Source organism: Ursus americanus, chromosome 34 (genome assembly GCF_024610735.1).
Source record: "Ursus americanus isolate L20-20 chromosome 34, mUrsAme1.1.p, whole genome shotgun sequence".
NCBI lineage: Eukaryota > Metazoa > Chordata > Mammalia > Carnivora > Ursidae > Ursus > Ursus americanus.
The window spans coordinates 10,127,554-10,148,351 of record NC_142160.1 but is presented as its reverse complement, the minus strand read 5'-3'; the positions used below and the strand labels follow the sequence as shown (position 1 = coordinate 10,148,351).

At 44.0% G+C, this 20,798-nt stretch overlaps 1 protein-coding gene across 1 annotated transcript in view; it reads right to left on the bottom strand.

The window, feature by feature from the left end:
• Positions 1 to 3,608, bottom strand: part of PGM5 (phosphoglucomutase 5) — a 184,566-nt gene extending 180,958 nt beyond the window's left edge. The window contains exon 1 of the mRNA XM_045772609.2: positions 3,249 to 3,608. Within this exon, the coding sequence (XP_045628565.1) occupies positions 3,249 to 3,509 (261 nt within the window). The 5' untranslated portion in view covers positions 3,510 to 3,608. The remainder of the gene's footprint in view (positions 1 to 3,248) is intronic.
• Positions 3,609 to 20,798: the final 17,190 nt, after the last annotated feature.

Genomic DNA, 20,798 nt, shown 5'->3' with positions numbered 1-20,798 from the left:
GCAATCACCACAACAGCCCTATAATCATCTCAGCATCATGAACAACGGGTCAATCAGAGATTGTTTCCTGACATGATACAACATGAATATACACCATCGCCTAAGAAATAGTCTTGCAAAAAAAAAAAAGTTAAGCCTGAATCTAATTAAACCTTTAGAACTAATTTCTAGTACACACACACACACACACACACACACACACACACGGGGAATATAATGAAAAGTTAAATGACATCATAAGAAAAAAAAAATTCCAGAAAGGGGGCAAAGGGGGGCTATTCTACAGGACAACCAATCAACCTAGTCTCTTCAGTAAGTTAATTTCATTAACAAAAAATAAAAATAAAGAGGGAGATATTTTCTAGGTTAAAGGAGATTTTAAGACATAACTAAATGCAACGTGTGTTCCTTGATTAGAAGAAACAAGTCTGAAAAAACAGCTATAAAAGACATTTCAGAATAATTGAGGAAATCTGAATGTGGACTGGGTAATAATTGAAGAAATCCTTTTTTATTTTGTTGGGGATGATAATGATATTGTAACTATCAAGAAAATTGTTCTTAGTTTTTAGAGATCCATACTGAATTTAGGGATAAAATGTCATTTTTAAAATATACTTTAAAACACTTTAGCCCTCAAAAAAAGATGAAACAAATATAGGAAAAATGTTAACAGCCTAGGGTATGGGCATATGGATGTTATTTATCTATTCTCTCCGCTTTTCTGAAAGTTTGAAATTTTCATAATTTTACAATAAAAAAACTTTTATACCAAATTGTACAGGGTATACACCTGAGAATCTATTTCGAACTATTAAAACTTTGATAGTGCAGTTCATCGTTTTAGAAATTCCAAACTTCTGTTCTCCTCTAGCAATTATATAATCAAAGAGCAACTATAGTTTGTTATATTAAACTGCTTAGTAAAATTAACTTTTTCTATCAAAACCAAGATTTTTCAAATACAGAGAGGCAGCCCACCCAGTCAGATTCAAGTCAGTTCAAAGAGAATAAATTCTATTTTCTACTATTTTTCTAGTCTGTTTATGAACATCCAATGGGAAATCAAGAGAGGCAAAGTTTTTGGAATCAAAGGTCCTCATTCCTGAGTGTAACTCCACAGGCCAAGTCAGGAGACAAGTTCATTCCCATCAATTTGCCATCATTCAAGACCAATTTTGCTCACAGTAAACCCCCTTTCTCCTGAAGCCAGCCTTCTGGTTGTTCATTTGCTCGAGCAAAAGCCCTCAAGAAGGTGAACAAATTGAGGAAAAGACTGGTTAAAATTGGCTGTCTGAAACTTTGATAAATGTTGACCACTCCTTTCACCCATACCCGCCCATTCTAGAAGTAATACTTTCAGATTATTTAAGAGATGGTGTTTCCGTGTGGACTGAGACTCGTCATTCCATCCCTTGTAACAACCGCAAGGTTAAGCGTAGCTCTATTTTAACGGTTTCTTAACATATGCTAACTATCTCCTAAAATAAACTCCACCCTTAACATTAATAAAACGAGTTATCAGAGAAGACCCACTGAACTAAGAAGCTGGAGAGTCTTGATGGGAACGTGTGCCAAGAAATAAGCAAGCATAATAATACCTTTCCATGCAAATCGACAACTGTAGCTTCAAAAATATCCTCACCCACAATAAATAAGTGGATGTTTTTCTCACTCCCTGGGAAAAGTTGGCCCAGGAAGGATTATGAGAGCTGCCCTAGCTCCCCCAAGGCTCCTTACTCTCCATCACTCCACGGGAACAGCTTTGTCAGACAGGAGTAAAAGACCATTTGTCAACCTCTCTCCAACACCCTGATTCAAGCCAACTTTCATCAATCCCAAGTAAGGAGCCAGCGAGAAATACAAGTTCTGTGTCACCAGCCACATCGTCTGCTGGAGTTGGAAATCACAGCTCTACCACCCATGTCACCCCTCGGCACTTTTCTCCCAATTGCTTTTGGGTTATTTTCTTTAGGAAAAAAAGATTCCACTTTCCCCACCCCTAAAACACTGAGAGAGGGGAATCAGAGTAGACAAACATGGAGCATGGACAAACCCAAAGGTTAAAAAAAGAAAGGAAGAGAGAAAATTAAAAGGAGGGGATTGGGAAGGAGAAAGGGAATCTACATGCCAGAGAGTTGTTTAGTTTCACTTTTTTTTAAACGTTCTCACTCATATATACATCTGTAGGGATTCCACCTAAATGTGCTAAGTTTGGGGATCTGACTGTATGAACAAGGCTGAAATGACTCTTTTAGACAATGTTTCCCACCAAGACCTCTGAAGTGAGGTGTCCGTCTTGCCGAAGTCCGCAGAGGCCGCAAGATTTGGGAAGGAGGATATGGGGGGTATGGGGATGATGCCAGAAGGTGTTTCTAGCTGTAGGACAGAACGGAAGGAGGGAGAAGGAGAAAAACCCAAGGTCTGCAGAGGTCGTGGGAGAAGAGAAAGGAAATGAGGATGAAAACTGATAAGGAGAAGTGGCACAAAAACGCTGTCAACCCTCAAAGAGCCTCTTGCAGAGAAGTTAGGAAATGCTTTAAGAAAGGCATGACAAGTCTCATTTCAGATTATTGAGAGATACCCCCCCCAAATACACACACACACACACACACACACACACACACATGTGCACACACAACTGAGAGCCCAGGCTGTATGACATCAAATTGATCTCCACCCCATCCCTACCCGGATCGGATTCATAGTGAAGTAATTCCACCGGGTTAACGAACCACTTATATTAAAAATCTTTAGGGTCCACTCTTGCCTAACATGTCAGGGATCAACAATGGAGTGTGTGTGTGTCCGCGCGCGCGTGTGTGTGGACGCATGTGTGCGTTTGAGACACTACTGTTAAATCTGGCAGAGCCAAAATTTAGGGTGGGAGAAGAGGACTGCAATAGGACAGAGGAGAAAAAAGAAGGAAAGAGGTGAAAAACCACTATGTTGGTGGCTTAGGAAGAAGTGGGGGGAGGGAAGGTAGTGAACGCGGTCCGAAGAGATGGCTTTAAAGGGCTGGGGAAGAGAAGGCCCAAAAGGCACGCGGGCAGGTGCGGGACGTGGGCAGGGAGCCGGGGAGAGCTCAGGGCGACGAGGCAGGTTCCCTCGAGGGGACCCGGGAGGAAAGGGCCTGGGATAGCCGAGGCGCTGAGGTGGGGGTGGGGCGCGCCCAGGGGGCGGCAGGCAAGAGGGGGCAGGGCGGCGGCGCGGCGGGAGGCGAGGGTCGGCCGGGGCAGGTCACTCACCCCGTTGGCCGCAGCCATCTGTACCACGATCTCGGTGGCCGTCCTGCTGAAATACCTGCCGTCGCTACCCACCACCATGGTGCAGCCCTGGCGGTCGCGCAGGTCGATGGACGACAGCACGCTCTGGATGAAGTTGGGCAGGTAGTTGCGCTGGCCCTCGAAGAGGCCGGTGGGCCGCCGCAGCCCCCCGCCGCCGGCCGGCCGCTGGTCCTCGTAGGGCACGGTGGGCACCGTCAGCACCGGGATGGGGCTCCCCTCCATGGCGCCTCCTGGCCGGTCCTGCCGCGGCTCCCGGGAGTCGGAGGGAATCTGCAGCCCGCCGGGCCCCCCCACCCGCTTGGCTGCGAGCCCGGGCTCCGCCTTGCGCCCCGGCCCCCTCCGCAGCCTGCCCGCGCCCTGCGCCCTGCGCCCTCCCGCGGCACCGTCTGTCCTCCCTCCCCGCGCCGCCCCGCGCCGCCCCGGCAGAGTTCGGCCTCTACCTTCCAAGAAAGTTTGCTCCTGCTCAACTCCCTCTCCGGCCGGATCGCCCGAGGCGCCGGCGGGGTCGTGCCCCAGCTGGACTCACTTTCGGGGTGTCCCAGAGCCCGCTCCCAGGGCCGGCTAGCCCGACCCCGGCGACCCTCCTCGCGCGTCTGGCCCCAGCTTTCCCTGGCGATGGCTTCCCTCCCGAGCACACCCTCTGCTAAAAAACAGCCCGGGGGTGTTAAGAGCTTGAGCAGGATTTGGGGACCTCTCCCAGACCCCCACTCCCTCTCCCCTCCCACCGCAGCCCTGTCTCCCGGTCTCCCTGCAAATGAGCCGTTTACAAGCCCAAGTTTCTCTTTAGAACAAGGACGAGGGAGGGAGTTGGGAGGGGGCTGAACCTTTTGCCACCAGCGAACGGCCCTGGCCAAAAATAACCCTGGAAAGGCGAACTGAGAATTGTTATCTTCTGCCAGCGCTGAAATTGGAGGCTGAGCGTTGCATGTGTGTCTGTGTGTGTACACACCCCACCACTACCATTTGTTCCAGGGAATCACAGACTGTCAGGCCCCTCAATCCAGCAGGACCCACCCAGCCATCCACACTTTTCCCTGGGCTCTCTCCAGGCAGCAGGATCCTCGGCGTGGAAACATTTTTCCCCCTTGTTTGTTGTGGTTGCAACAACAGCAACACAGACATGTATTTCTTTATTCTTCTTACTCCTCTCACCCTCCCTAGCCCAGCTCAGGCTTAGAAACAGACTGGTCCCATTCTGTATTTGTCCACACTGCTGAACTCCTACCCAGATTAATCACTTTAAATAGGAGAAGGATAAAGCCCTGTTTAATATCCTACCAGGAATGAATGAATAAATTCAAATTAAACAGGAACTGTTCTGGGTCCTTTCCATGCATCTTGTCATTCTGTGGGGGTTACGAATGTTCTGCCTTGTCTCCATAAAGCCCATCTAAAACCCCAAACCGAGAAATACTCCATAAAAAACAGAAGTGAAGAGAGAATGGACCAAAGGAATAAAATCCGAAGAGGGAAGAAACAATTATTATTATTATTTGCTTCTATCACCTTTCACCCTCCAAGCATTTTTGCACCCACTAAGGCGACTGTCCTGAAATCACTGCTTCTTCTCCTCTCCCCAAATACCGTCCACTTGCTGGGACTAAGCTTGACTTGCTGCAGGGTTATAAAGTGTTTGATCACAGTAAGATGAGTGTGATCAGGAGCTCACACTTACATGCTGTTTTGCATACAAAAGGTTTTTCATCTGTTTTCTCTTTGGAGGATCAAAACAAAAGAAGGAATGGCATTCATTATCTTTCCCATTTTACAGATGAGAAAAGGAAGGCTTTCTGTGAGATCAAGGGAGTGGCTAAGACGCATGTGCAGTGGGTCGGAATTCTTGTATGGCCCCTCCTGTTTTTATTAGTATCATTGAAGTGTGATGGGGAAAACACTGAAGCCATCAATGGAATCCTGTTGGGACTTTTAGCTATCGTTTTAAGCACCAAAGTTGGGTGGTTGTTGTGGTTTTTTTGTATTTTTGTTTATCTTTTTACCTCCACTTTCTCCTTGGGCCCCCAAGAGCCCATTCCCCTGTAGCACCCAACAGACAGAGCCTCAACACTTCTGAGGATCTGTGTATATCCCTACGGCGTAGGGGTTTTTAAATCACTGTCTAATAACATTTTCTTTTGCAAGGAAGGGCAGTATCATTCCCAGAAGAGAGGGTAGTAAATCCTCTGCCCCAGTAAAGAAGAGAAGGACTCAGCCTCCAAGCCTCAGAGATGACCAGAAGATCTACTCCTCCATCTCTCCACCTCCAACATTGTTTCTCCTACTAAAGCCTAGCTCCTTCCACAGGGCTGAGGACAAGGCATGAACATCTCACAACAAGCATTTACAGTTTTACCAGCCAAGAAGAAGACCTCTTCCCTTGGTTCTAATCCCCAAATTCCCAAAGACTCTGGTCCAGCTCAAGGCAATGTGGCCAACCACATAGCCAGACCCCACAGTGTCTTTGGAGTTCCTCCAAGGTAAGGAAGTGTTGTTCTCCAGAGGGAGGAGACATGGGTGACTAACCATAATTGTCCACCGCTTAACTGACACTTGCACTGATCAAGTCTTTCAAAACTTATTTTTCTTTTCGCTAAATTCATACAGCCCTTTGCATCACTGGTAAGGAAAGCTTCACATGCTGCCCCACCTTTCTGTGTACGCCGTCTTTTCTCCAGCTGTATGTGACCTTGGAATAATTCCTTAACCTCTCCTCACCTGAGTATCCTCACTGTGAAAAAAGAATCATTACCATCCTCACCTCACTCGGTGTTGGGAGAATTGAAGTACTTGGTATAGTGCCTGACAAACAGAAAGGCATTCGATAAATGTTAGCTGTTCATAGTATTGCCATCAATATCATATTTATCATTATTATTAATGCCCTGTCTAGCAAGAACTAATTTACATCTTTGTAGACCACCACTGTACGGAAAGGGTCTTTGGGCATAGGCGATATTCTATACACGTTGCTTGAATTAATCTGTGGTTTTTGACAATGAAACTTCTAGATATATAGAGTAAATTTCCCCTTGAAACATACAAAAAGGGGTTATGAACTGAAGAAATCTCTCCAAAGCTGCCCTCCAAGTTGGTCAGGTTAGTTCCAACAACTGTGTTACAGTGATGGAGAAAGGGACCTGAAAGCGCCCCACAGAAGAAATACCTTGTCCTTAGCTGCTCGCTGGTAAAATGAGAAGGTCAGATTAGATCAGCGTTTCCCAAAGGGCTTTCCTCAGAACAGGACTGCCTCCCACACGCCGCACAAAGCAAGAGCTGCATGGTCAAGCAACTTAAATATCCTACACACTACCTCGTTCTTGGAGCGTTACAATGCATACTTTCATCCTAAAAGCTCTCAGAGCTTTTAAACTGGTACTTCTCAATCTAAACTCACATGCCCAGTTTGTCCAGGCAAAGACTCAGATTAGCTTTGTGATTTTGGCCTGGTGACAGCCCCCCCTTCCCCCTTCACATGTCCCCAGGGGGCTAGGTCAGGGATAAATACACTTTCCTGATTTTAAGGGGCAGATTACCCCTTTGTGCTGTGTTCACACTTCTCTGCGGTGTGGCTCACAGAGAAGGGGAGCCCTGTTTGCCGAGGTGCCTGTCAGCCTTCTCCGAGCCTCTAGGGTAAAGCTATCTCACTGAGAATTCCTGGCACGTAACAGGAGCAAATGATCTATCCTTCCTTCCCCTTCAGACTTCCTTGCTCTCAAAAAGGTGTCAGCTGCCATCTTCATAGAGACTCCAGGAGCCGCCTCAGCTAGACCTGCATTTCTCACAAAAAGAATTTAGGGGGAAGGGGGTTAAATAAGTGTTGAAACACTACAGTCTACAGTCTACGTTGTAGATTGACAAAGCACATTAGCATATTAAAGGCCGTCAAGTTCCACAGGAAAGAAACCTATTTAACTCTAACCTAGCATTTTCCACATCTTCCCTGACCATGGTAAAGTAAGGTCTTTTGCAAAACACCTATTAACAGATCGAGGACATGAATATTCCATGAAACACTAGATCTCTGGGGTCCCTCCCAGCTACATCATTCTATAATTTCCTTTTCTACTTGTGAGGCATTAAAGGATTGATTTCTCTCCGGCTTCCATGTATGAACTTATTAGAACGTGCCAAGGGGAACAGGTTTAATTGCCCAACTAAAAAAAATACCCTTGAGCGATTTTGAGACTTAAAATGAATTAAATATATTTATAGATAATTTTATTTTATATATTCTGTTCTTCCATACACCCCCCCCCCCACACACACACACCACCACCACCATCCTGACCTCCTGCTGGCAGGAAAGACTGGCACGCATATTTGGCCCATGGTAATTACACACCCCTGTTCAGTTAGGGTCCACTTCTGTGCACACGGGGAGAGCTAAAAACATGCCGTTGACTCACTGACGCTAAGAGCAGAAGAAATACCAAAAGTACAGGACAAGAGGCAGAAAAGCAGGTAGAAAATCTCCCGGGCGGACATCTTGGATGTTCACTCCAACAGCTTCTGGTCATGGGGAAAGTCGATTACATATTTCTCCTAAAACACACCGCCTTCCACTAACCCTTCTGCTCCCCAGCAAATCAAATAACGTATCATAATTCCAACAGAACTTGCTGCCTTTCACCTCCCTCACTAGAAGGCCACTGAGTGAATGTTCAAGGAAAGGAAGAGAGCATGTCGCATGTGTATCTTGCAAACGTTTGTGCGTTCATCTCTATGTTCTTGTATGTCAGCCTTCAAAGCTCTGTTTCCCACCTTCCTCAGTGACTGCCTGTGTGGCCTTGGACAAGTTGCTCACCCTCCCTAAAGCTCAGTTTCTGCATCTGGAAAATGAACATATTGCTACCTACCTCCGATGGTTGATGACCACATTCAGAGCTAATATGTGCAGATTGCCTAGCACGGAGCCTGGACCGTAATTATTATTATTATTATTAAATTATTAAAAATTATTGTTAAATATTACCATTAAATAATTACTAAAATAGTACTACCATAATTCCTATTACTATAATAATTAACAGTTCTGAATCTTTGTATCAGACCATATTGTCTTTGACGGCAGCCATGAATTATGGCTAATTAACCTTGTCAGCACAATATCCAGCCTGACATCATTTGCAAATTAGTGAATTCCTATTAAAGATGAAAAAAAATTTTTTTTTACTGATCCTTAACTGTTTTGTAAGCAACTGTGCAAGAAGAGCCATCAGCCTAATACGTGGAAGTTCCAGTTCCACTGAGTTTGTTTTTGGAGGTAACCACGGGAAGCCTAGAGTACTGTCCTGCTGTTAGAAATCCCCTGAGGCCAGCCTGAGAAGCTGGTGGAAAACTCTTAGAGGTGTGGTTTCCTGACTACAGCGTGCTCTGGCCCCAACTCTGAAAACCATTTCATGTTAATTCACTAACTTGTAAAAATGGTGGTTTGGGGAGAGCAAAAGGTTTCATCTTAATTCACTTTTATCTAAAAATAATAGGCCATTGGTCAGCCAAAAATGAATATTCCATCCCCAGGGGCCCCCACAGTATCTAGAAACATCCATGATATACAGTAACAGGTTGTTAACAAGTTTATAAGTAATCTTATCAAAGTCCTTTATTTCATAAAAGGCAAAAGGTTTTCTAAAGCTATCGCTACACTTTTTTAATAGTTGAATTTTGTTTGTAAGGCTTCAAAAAGAAACAACTTAGGTCTTTATTATAAAGGGAAATGTATTTTTCATATTCCACTAAAATTACATTCCATTAGTCATTTGCAATCATAGCTCACATGGCATTTTTCTTGAGTGTTTTTTTTTTTTTAAATGATTTTTTATTATATTATGTTAGTCACCATACAGTACATCCCCGGTTTCCGATGTAAGGCTCGATGATTCATTAGTTGTGTATAACACCCAGTGCACCATGCAATACGTGCCCTCCTTACTACCCATCACCGGTCTATCCCATTCCCCCAACCCCTCCCCTCTGAAGTCCTCAGTTTGTTTCTCATAGTCCATAGTCTCTCATGTTTCATTCCCCCTTCTGATTACCCCCCCTTTCTTTATCCCTTTCTTCCCCTACTGATCATCCTAGTTCTTATGTTCCATAGATGAGAGAAATCATATGATAGTTGTCTTTCTCTGCTTGACTTATTTCACTTAGCATTATCTCCTCCAGTGCTGTCCATGTTGTAGCAAATGTTGAGAACTCGTTCTTTCTGATAGCTGAGTAATATTCCATTGTATATATGGACCACAACTTCTTAATCCAGTCATCTGTTGAAGGGCATCTCGGCTCCTTCCACAATTTAGCTATTGTGGACATTGCTGCTATGAACATTGGGGTGCATATGGCCCTTCTCTTCACTACGTCTGTATCTTTGGGGTAAATACCCAGTAGTGCAATGGCTGGGTCATAGGGTAGCTCAATTTTTAACTTTTTAAGGGACCTCCACACTGTTTTCCAGAGTGGCTGTACCAACTTGCATTCCCACCAACAATGTAGGAGGGATCCCCTTTCTCCACATCCTCTCCAACAATTGTTGTTTCTTGCCTTGTCTATTTTTGCCATTCTAACTGGCGTAAGGTGGTATCTCAGTGTGGTTTTGATTTGAATTTCCTTGATGGCTAATGATTTTGAACATTTTTTTCATGTGTCTGTTAGCCATTTGTATGTCTTCATTGGAAAAGTGTCTGTTCATATCTTCTGCCCATTTTTTGATTTGTTTATTTGTTTCTCGTGTATTGAGTTTGAGAAGTTCTTTGTAGATCTTGGATACCAGTCCTTTATCTGTAGTGTCATTTGCAAATATATTCTCCCATTCCGTGGGCTGCCTCTTAGTTTTTCTGACTGTTTCCTTGGATGTGCAGAAACTTTTAATCTTGATGAAGTCCCATAAATTCATTTTATCTTTTGTTTCTCTTGCCTTTGGGGATGTGTCATGAAAAAGTTTGCTTTGGCCGATGTCGTAGAGGTTGCTGCCTATGTTCTCCTCTAGAATTTTGATGGATTCCTGTCTCACATCGAGGTCTTTCATCCATTTGGAGTTTATTTTTGTGTATGGTGTGAGATAGTGGTCAAGTTTCATTCTCTTGCATGTAGCTGTCCAATTTTCCCAGCACCATTTATTGAAGAGACTGTCTTTTTCCCACTGGATGTTTTTTCCTGCTTTATCAAATATTAGTTGCCCAAAGAGCCGAGGGTCCATTTCTGGGCTCTCTATTCTGTTCCATTGGTCTATGTGTCTGTTTTTGTGCCAGTACCATGCTGTCTTTGTGATCACAGCTTTGTAGTACAGCTCGAAATCCGGCATTGTGATGCCCCCAGCTTTGTTTTTCCTTTTCAACAGTTCCTTGGAGATTCGGGGCCTTTTCTGTTTCCATACAAATTTAAGGACTGTTTGTTCCAGTTCTTTGAAAAATGTTCTTGGTATTTTGATCGGGATAGCATTGAAAGTGTAGATTGCTCTGGGTAGCATGGACATTTTAACTATGTTAATTCTTCCGATCCATGAGCATGGAATATCTTTCCATCTTTTTATGTCTTCCTCAATGTCTTTTAAGAGTGATTTATAGTTTCTAGAATATAGGTCCTTTACGTCTCTGGTTAAGTTAATTCCAAGGTAACGTATGGTTTTTGGTGCTATTGTAAATGGGATGGATTCCCTAATTTCTCTTTCTTCGGTCTCGTTATTCGTGTATAGAAATGCAACTGATTTCTGAGCATTTATTTTGTATCCCGCCACGTTACTGAATTGCTCTATAACTTCTAATAGTTTGGGAGTGGCTTCTTTTGGGTTTTCCATATAGAGTATCATGTCATCTGCAAAGAGAGACATTTTGACTTCTTCTTTGCCAATTTGAATACCTTTGATCCCTTTTTGTCGTCTGATTGCTGTTGCAAGGACTTCTAGTACTATGTTGAATAATAGTGGCGAGAGTGGGCATCCTTGTCGAGTTCCTGATCTTAAGGGAAAGGCTTCCAGCTTTTCCCCATTGAGAATAATATTTGCAGTAGGCTTTTCATAGATGGCTTTTATGAGATTGAGAAATGTACCTTCTATTCCTACACTCTGAAGGGTTTTAATCAGGAAAGGATGCTGTATTTTGTCAAATGCTTTTTCGGCATCGATTGAGAGGATCATATGGTTCCTGAGTCTTTTCTTGTTGATATGATGTATCACGCTGATTGATTTGCGAATATTGAACCACGCTTGCATCCCAGGTATGAATCCCACTTGATCGTGATGGATAATCCTTTTAATGTACTGTTGGATTCTATTAGCAAGTATCTTGTTGAGGATTTTGGCGTCCATATTCATTAGGGAGATCGGTCTGTAATTCTCCTTTTTGAGGGGGTCTTTGCCTGGTTTGGGGATCAAGGTAATATTGGCCTCATAGAATGAGTTTGGTAGCTTTCCTTCTGTTTCTATTTTTTGAAATAGCTTTAGGAGAATAGGTATTATTTCTTCTTTGAATGTTTGGTAGAATTCCCCAGGAAAACCGTCCGGGCCTGGAGTTTTGTTATTTGGAAGGTTGTTTATCACTGACTCAATTTCTTCATAATTAATTGGCCTGTTTAAGGAATCAATTTCTTCCTGTTTCAATCTTGGTAGTTTATAGGTTTCCAGGAAGGATTCCATCTCTTCCAGATTGCTTAGTTTATTGGCATATAGCTGTTGATAAAAATTTCTAATAATCCTTCCAATTTCAATGGTGCTCGTCGTGACCTCTCCTTTTTCATTCATAATTTTAATAATCTGGGTCCTTTCTCTTTTCTTTTGGATAAGTCTTGCCAGTGGTCTGTCAATTTTATTGATTCTCTCAAAGAACCAGCTTCTAGTCCTGTTGATCTGCTCTACTGTACTTCTGGTTTCTGCTTGATTGATTTCAGCTCTAATTTTGGTCAACTGCTTCCTCGTGCGTGGATTAGGCCTGTCCCTCTGTTGCTGTTCCAGCTTCTTGAGGTGAGAATATAAAAACTGCATTTTAGATTTTTTTATTCTTTTGAGTGAGGCTTGGATGGCTATGTATTTCCCCCTTAGGACTGCCTTTGCAGTATCCCATAGGTTTTGGACTGTTGTATTTTCATTCTCATTGGTCTCCATAAATTGTTTAATTTGATTTTTGATTTCCTGGTTTATCGAGTCATTCCTGAGCAGGATGGTTCTTAGTCTCCAAGTGTTTGAGTTTCTTCCAAATTTTTCCTTGTGGTTGAGTTCCAATTTCAGAGCGTTGTGGTCTGAGAATATGCAGGGGATAATTTCAATCTTTTGGTATCGGTTGAGACCTGTTTTGTGTCCCAGAACATGGTCTATTCTTGAGAATGTTCCATGGGCATTAGAATAGAATGAGTATTCTTTGGTTCTGGGGTGTAGTGTTCTATATATATCTATGAGGTCCAACTCGTCGAGTATGGCATTCAAAGCCTTTGATTCTTTGCTTGGTTTTTGCCAGGGTGTTCTGTCTATTTCTGATAGTGGAGTGTTGAGGTCCCCTACTATTAATGTATTTTTATTTATATGTCTCTTTATTCTGGTTAAGAGTTGGCTTGTGTATCTTGCTGCTCCCCTGTGGGGGGCATATATATTTATAATTGTCATATCCACTTGTTGAATACTTCCCTTAAGAATAATATAGTGCCCTTCTGCATCTTTAACTATAGTCTGTAGTTTAAAATCCAATTTATCTGATATGAGAATTGCTACCCCAGCTTTCTTTTGAGGTCCATTTGCATGAAAGATGGTACTCCATCCCCTTACTCTCAGTCTGAATGCATCTTTGGGTTTGAAATGAGTCTCTTGTAGACAGCAAATGGATGGGTCATTTCTTTTTATCCAATCTGCAACCCTGTGGCGTTTTATCGGATGGTTCAAACCATTTACATTAAGACTGATTACTGAGAGATATGATTTTAATGTTGCCATGTTGCCAGTAAAGTCTTTGTTTGTATTGGCTGTGACTTTCTGTTCTGTATCACTCTTGGGGCCTTTTTACTTTTATAGAACCCCCCGTAATATCTCCTGTAGGGCTGGTTTCGTGGTTACAAAATTGGTTAGTGACTGGCGATTCTGAAATGTCTTTATTTCTCCATCAATTCTGAATGACAGCCTTGCTGGGTAAAGGATCCTTGGCTGCATGTTTTTCTCTGAAAGAGCTTTAAATATGCTCCCCCAACCCTTTCTCTCATTCCAGGTCTGTGTAGACAGGTCTGACGTAATTCTGATGCTTTTGCCTTGGTACGTGAGAAATTTCTTTGCCCTGGCCGCTTTCAATACTGTATCCTTGCATCTAATATTTGCGAATTGCACTATGACGTGACGTGGCGTAGGTTTGTCATGGTTGAGCTTGGGAGGGGTCCTCTCTGCCTCTTGGACACGAATGTTTGTTTCCCTTGCTAGATTAGGGAAGTTTTCAGCTACAATTTGTTCAAATATCTCTTCTAGACCTCTGTTTTTCTCCACCCCCTCGGGGATGCCGATGATTCTAACATTGGATTGTTTCATTGAGTCAGTAATCTCCCGTAACCTACATTCGTGGGCGTGGATTTTTTTAAGACCATCTTCTATTTTCATTTTTTCCTCTATTAACCCATCCTCCAATTCACTAACCCGTTCCTCTGCTTCTGCGACCCTGGCCGTCAGAGCCTCTAGTTTTGCCTGCATTTGGCTCATAGAATTTTTAATTTCTGTCAGATTCGCTCTCATTTCTGTTCTTAGGGATTCTATATTCTCAGTAACCTTTTCGTTAATAGTTTTTTCAATTCTACTCATCATTTTGACCATCGTTACTCTGAATTCCATTTCTGATAATTTGGTTACATCCATATCCATTATTTCTGTGGCAGAGGCCACAGAATCACTGTCTTTTCTTTGCTGGGGGGGGCTTCTCCTTCTTGTCATTCTGATGAAGAGAGGTTGCGGGGTTTCCAGAGCCCAAATTATTGACTGGGTCCCAGGCCGTGCCCCTTGTTTTATAGGGATCTTAGGGATGTGGGCTTCTTCTTTAAAGATTTTATTTATTTATTTATGTGGCAGCCAACCAGCGAGAGAGGGAACAGAAGCAGGGGAGTGGGAGAGGAAGAAGCAGGCTCCCAGCGGAGGAGCCCGATGAGGGACTCCTTTCCGGAATGCCGGGATCACGCCCTAAGCCGGAGACAGGCGCTCAATGACTGCGCCACCCAGGCGCCCGGGTTGTGGGCTTCTTGATTTTTCAGCCTGCCTTCTGTGTTCTGGGGGAGGGGCCTGCCGCGCCGATACTCAGGCAACCCTGTTTGGGTAGAGTCTCCGCGTCCCCTGCGAGGGGGGATGGGGATGGGCACTCCCTGAGCCGGTATTTCCAGGCTTTTGTTCTCTGGCGGCTTTCCCTGGCGGTTTGCTGTGCCTCTTCTGAGAGTCGGAGCAGCAGCGGCCAAATTTCAGCCTCTGTCACAGAACAGAGGGATTGCGGCCCGTTCTCTACTAATGTTCTGGCCACTTTGACTCTGTTTCTGTTGGTGCTGCTCAACCCTGCAGCGTCCGGGATGTGCGCCCCACACCCGGCGTCCCAGCCCTCACTTCCAGGGCCGGCGCGTCTCTGTCCTTTGTGTTTCTAACGCCGCCAGCCACCAGCCGCCCCGCGCGCGCTCCCGGATCTCCCGGTCTCAGTCTGGATCCAGTAAGCGCACCGGGATTCCGGAGTTCCGCGAGATGCCTGGTGGCGCGCGCTCCCGGCTCACGGTCTCAGTCTGCTGTTTTGCGGGTGCCGACCACGAGCCCCGCCCGCTCTCCCGTGCAAGTGGCTACCGCTTCCCGGCGCCCGAACGCGGCGGCTCCCTCCCCCTTCCGTTTATCTTCCGATATCTGTGCACAGTTTCATGGCTCCCCGCTTCGTACCTCAATACTCAGCGCTGGAGATGTTCATTTGTAGAGATCCAGATGCGTCTTCCTGCGTCTCAGGCTGGTTCCGTGGTTGTTTAGGCTGGTCTGGTACCTATCCAGCTCGACTCGGGGGACCGGCTGAAAACGGTGTCTCCTACTCCTCCGCCATCTTAACTCCACCCAGAATAAAGATCTTTCATATAGACCATTGATTTTGATATGTGCCAGTGAGACAATGTATTGGGCTCTCCTCGGCTCACAGTTTCCAGAGGTCAGCGGGTAGAAATCGGAAACTGGCCGCCGCACACGGAGGGCAAGAAGCTGAAGAAAGAGGAACCTACACATACAGCTTGTCTCCGCAAAACCTGCGGACCCATACGCCCGCCCACCAGAATCTTGACTTTATATAGAGGCCTTAATGGGGTTTAGTCCTGTACGTAGTCCATGTGATGTCAATAACATTACGCTTTCAGGGCTGCATCCTGCTTGAAGTGGTCTCCGCTGTGGAAAAGGTAAGCGGAAAGGTTCATTCCCTCTTGAGTGGTTTTTATGTTTTGGCTTTTAGGAGGGGATACCCTCCCCCCCAATATATGGCCAATCTCTGAATAAATATCTAACATTCCTATGTAAAATCATTGTTTAAAAGCTATTTTATATCCACCTACATCACAGAGCTAAATATCAAGTAGGTCATACTAACCAGGATTCCTGCCTTATGATTTTTTTTTAGCCGAGAAGTCTGGGTTAATTTGCATGACTAATAATGAAATACTGTGTTACAATAGCCAAGATATGGAAACAACCTACGTGTCCATCACTGGATGAATGGATAAAGAAGATGTGAGATAGACGGATATAGACATAGATATAGATACACACACCATATATATACATATATGCACATACACTCACATATATGTGTGTATATATATATATATATACACACACACACACACACACACACAAGAGAAAATTATTCAGCCATAAAAAGAATGAGATCTCGCCATTTGTAACAACATGGATGGAGCTAGAGGGTATGATACTAAGTGAAATAAGTCAGTCAAAGAAAGACAAATACCATATGATTTCAACCATATATGAAAGAAATAAAACAAAAAAGAGACAAACAAACAAACCAAAAAAAACCACTCTTAAATATAGAGAACAAACTGGTGGTTCTGGGGTTGGTGGGGAGATGGTTGAAATAGATAGAGGATTAAAAGTATGCTGAGTAGGGGCGCCTGGGTGGCTCAGTCAGTTGAGTGTCTGCCTTCGGCTCAGGTCATGAGCCCAGGGTCCTAGGATCGAGCCCCGTGTAAGCCTCCCTGCTCAGCGGAGATCTTGCTTCTCCCTCTCTCCCCGCTCTTGCTCTCTCTCTCTTGCTTGCTCTCTCTCTCTCTCAAATAAATAAAATCTTAAAAAAAAAAAAAAGTACACTGAGTAGAATTGGTGAAGCATTAGATCATATATCTAGAACTAATATAACACTGTATGTTAATTACACTTCAATTTAAAAAAAAATACCGGGGCCCCTGGGTGGCTCCGTCAGTTGGGCATCGGACTCTTGATTTCAGCTCAGGTCATGATCTCAGGGTCCTGGGATCGAGCCCCAAGTCCAGCTCCACACTCAGCAGACAGTCTGCTTGAGATAGATTATCTCTCTTCCTCTGCCCTTTCCCCTGCTCGAGCACATGCGTTCTCTCTCTTTCACTAACAATAAATAAGTCTTTAAAAGAAAAAAAAAAGAAAAAAATACTGTGTCATCGGGACCAGCCCATTTCAGGTCTGCGAGCAGATGTCATTGTCAGCCCCTTGGGCCAGCCCAGGCCCAGCTCAGGTCACTTACCCATGTGTCGGGAATCACTGTCCCCTAGTGGAGATCAGTTTTCTCCCTGAGATTCCTCCAGTCTTTTGTTCATTCCCTCAGAGCACATCTACAGAGGGCACACTGATCTGAAAATTAACTCAAGCAGAGGAACCATGCACACAGTTGCCCTCTAACCCGGGGGTTTAGACACAGTGTTTTAACCCCGAAGTGATGCCAATGATCAGGGTTTCTCAGATTAAAATATGACCATCAACTTCAACTGGAAGCGCATGGGCACCTTCATTGATTAGCCTTTTTCTCCCTCTTGTTTCTCATGTTCCCTTGGAAGCCAGAAAAGGGTCGCTTCTCATTTCTCATGGAATTGATTTTTCCAACTTTCAGCAGGAACTGAAATCAACCGGGAGGTTTGTACCCAATAGCAGTTGTCTCTGTGTATTTTAGCACTTCAACGCATCTGACTTACGTGGGGACATCATCAGTGAGAGTATCTCAGAGAGAAATAATGACCCTTCACCATTAACCCCACCAGGGATCCCACATAGGATGCTACTCCCTTACAGTGCATCCAAACTTTTGACCAATATTAATTATTGGGATTCAAGAATGAGGAAATTTCCAGAATTCATGTTATGCCATAAGTTTCATAACACTTAACTTAGATGCTTTTGGAAAAATAAGTAGCCACAGGGCACCTGGGGGGCTCAGTCGGTTAAGCGGCCGACTCTTGATTTCGGCTCAGGTCATGATCTCAGGGTTGTGAGATCGAGCCCCACATCTGTCTGGCTCCATGCTCAATGGAGAGTCTGCTTGGGATTCTCTTTCTCCCTCTGCCCCTCCCCCAGCTCATGTGCACACACACTCACATGCTCTCTCTTTTAAATAAATCTTTTTTAAAAAGAAAAGTAAGTAGCCATGATAATAAGCATAGAATCACTTTTCTATAATAGGATTATATGAAAACCTTCCTTGGTCTTTTTTTAAAAAGTTATCATAACAAGTACATGGCTTATTATTATTATTATTATTATTAACCAATAGATTGTGACAAGATCATAAAACCCAGTAACATAAAAATGGTCTCTACCTAAAACAGGCACAAGATAATAGAAAACCTTCAAAAGAAATGAACATGAACACAAAATAATGCTAAATAAAAATCATTAAGAAATTGGAAAGTTTTCCCCAAATAGTTTAATGTTATCATTCTTTAAATGAAATTTTTAGCCCCACAAAGCATCAACTGTTCTCTCCAATAGAATTCAAATAATATAATATTCGGATATCCTGGCAAGAGTAAGAACACTACAGAGAGGCAAATGTCAGAACAGTCAACTTAAGGACATATTTTGCTTCCAAAACCTGGTGTTTCTTAGAACACCATGCATGTAAAAAGTACTAGCATATAACTTATTTGTGTTTATCCCCAAAACTCACTACCTGCAAGGCCCTGAACGCCCACTTAGAGCAACAGATACAAGAAAGTTCCACTGACACTCCTCTCCTATGGCTCCTGTCTCCAGCCCAAAAATGTCAACCCTGGCCTTTGACTCCATGCATCAATGTTTCCTGCTCTTGCTTTCAACTTGAAGGCAGTGGATTTCTTCAAACCGGTAAGGTCTCTATATGGACAATTAAGCTTTAATTCTCCCAGGAGGATTATAACACTTCTTCCAATTTTCCTGATTTCTCAACTAATTTGACTCAGAATCTAGAATTCAGGAGCCCATATAAATTTCCCAAGAAATGCCAGGAAGGAATTCCCAAATGAAAACACCCTCTTTGTTCCTTTTCAGAAGAAATCATCAACACAGAACTTTCCTTCTCATCTCCAGGTTTTCTCGGCTCACTTACTGTTGTCTCCTCTTTAGGTGCACAGCTCACAATTTCCCCTCCGCTGGGAGCAGCCCCAGTACTGTGGGATGTGCTCTATGTGGTTATGAACCTACTACATGATCCTGCGTTCCTGACCAAATAGAGGGGGTTGGCCCACGGAGGGATATCGCCCAACTGGATTCTCTCACTGTCTCTGGAATTTGAGGAGTGGAATCCAGACATAGAGAGGCTGGGGGTCACTGTGATCTGATCATGTTGATAATGTGTGAGGAAAGGATTGAACCCATAACTACCCGGGGCTCATGTCCCAGGAGCTGCCCTGAATCTCCCATTTTCCAGTCATGGGACAGACACTTAAGATGCCTCAATAGTCTTCATTAAATCCTCCCACGGTTTAAGCTAGCCAGAATTAGTTTCTGTCGCTTTCAGTCAAAAGAACCTTAGCTAACGCATTATTAGTCCCTGGTCCAGTTCCTTTAATTTTCCAGGAACAGGAGGAAAAATGCCTTACTGATTTAAAAAAGTGACAACCCGGGATCCCATTTATGTAACATTTAGAAACATATGAAGGAATGCTCTCTAGGTTTGTGACACACACCTATGGAGTCCGCACACAGACTGTGAACAGCATGCACGTTTACGGCAGATCATGGCTGCCTTGGGGGGCAGCGGTAACATGGGCCAGGAAGAGGCACAGTGGGGACTTCAACAGTTACGGTGATGCTTGATTTCCAACGGACTCTCTGACCCAGTTGCCTGGGGCTGTCGAGTTTACATTTGTTCCCCCAGCATGATTCTCACCAGCAGCCCCTTCTCTCTCAAAAGTACCCCAAATTGAATGATAAATTCTATAGCCACCCCTTACGAACATTCTAAATAATTATAGAAAGATACTTCTACTTTCCCATATGTTTGAAATGTTGTATAACACAAATGCTTTTTAAAGTTATTCCGTATACATGAGATAGCTGCCAAACCACCTCAGTTTGATATCCCAACCATGAATCCCTCTAGGGCGTCTTCCTCACACAGTACGTGTGAGGACTAACTGAAGGAAGCTCTCAGAAGCGCTCGCCAGTGGCCTGCCCACCGGTGAGGTGGCATTTATGTTAACCAAATTCCTGGTAAGTCACTTAGGAATGTTTTAATTTTAGTATGTAATCTGCGTTACGCATTCATATGGTCTTAAATTCCAAAAATAAGGAAGAGGATACAATGAAAAGTTTTCCATCCCTGTCCCTGCTTAACTCCCTGGAGGCAACCAAATGTTTCCAGATTTTTGTATTATATTTAAAGAATACCCTGTGTACCTAAGAACAAGGAGATTGTGCGATTGTGTGTGTGTGTGTGTGTGTGTGTGAGACCCATTTGAAGCTCACAAAAACTTCTCAAAGACTCTTTGAAAAGGGGCACCTGGGTAGTTCAGTCAGCTCAGCAGCCAGCTCTTGATTTTGGCTCAGGTCATGATCTCAGGGTCCTGGGATCAAGCCCCATGTCCGGCTCCACACTCAGCATGGAGTCTGCTGGAGGATTCTCTCTCTCTCTCCTTCCCCTCTGCCCCTGCCCCGACTGGTGCGTGTGCACGCTCTCTCTCTAAAATAAATAAATAAGGGGCACCTGGGTGGCTCAGACGTTAAGCGTCTGCCTTCAGCTCAGGGCATGATCCCGGCATTCTGGGATCGAGCCCCACATCAGGCTCCTCCGCTGGGAGCCTGCTTCTCCCTCTTCCACTCCCCCTGCTTGTGTACCCTCTCTCGCTGGCTGTTTCTCGCTGTCAAATAAATAAATAAAATCTTAAAATAATAATAAAATAAAATAATTTTTTAAAAAATGACTCTTTGAAAGATACCATTATTACTTCTATTTTATAAATTGAGATTTGGAGAGATTAAGTCACTTGCTAGTAAACGGCACAACAGTCACACAGCTAGTAAACAGCACAACCCTGATTCAATTCTAACCACTACATATATTGTCCCAAACACGGGAAAAAGTGGAAGAAGAATTA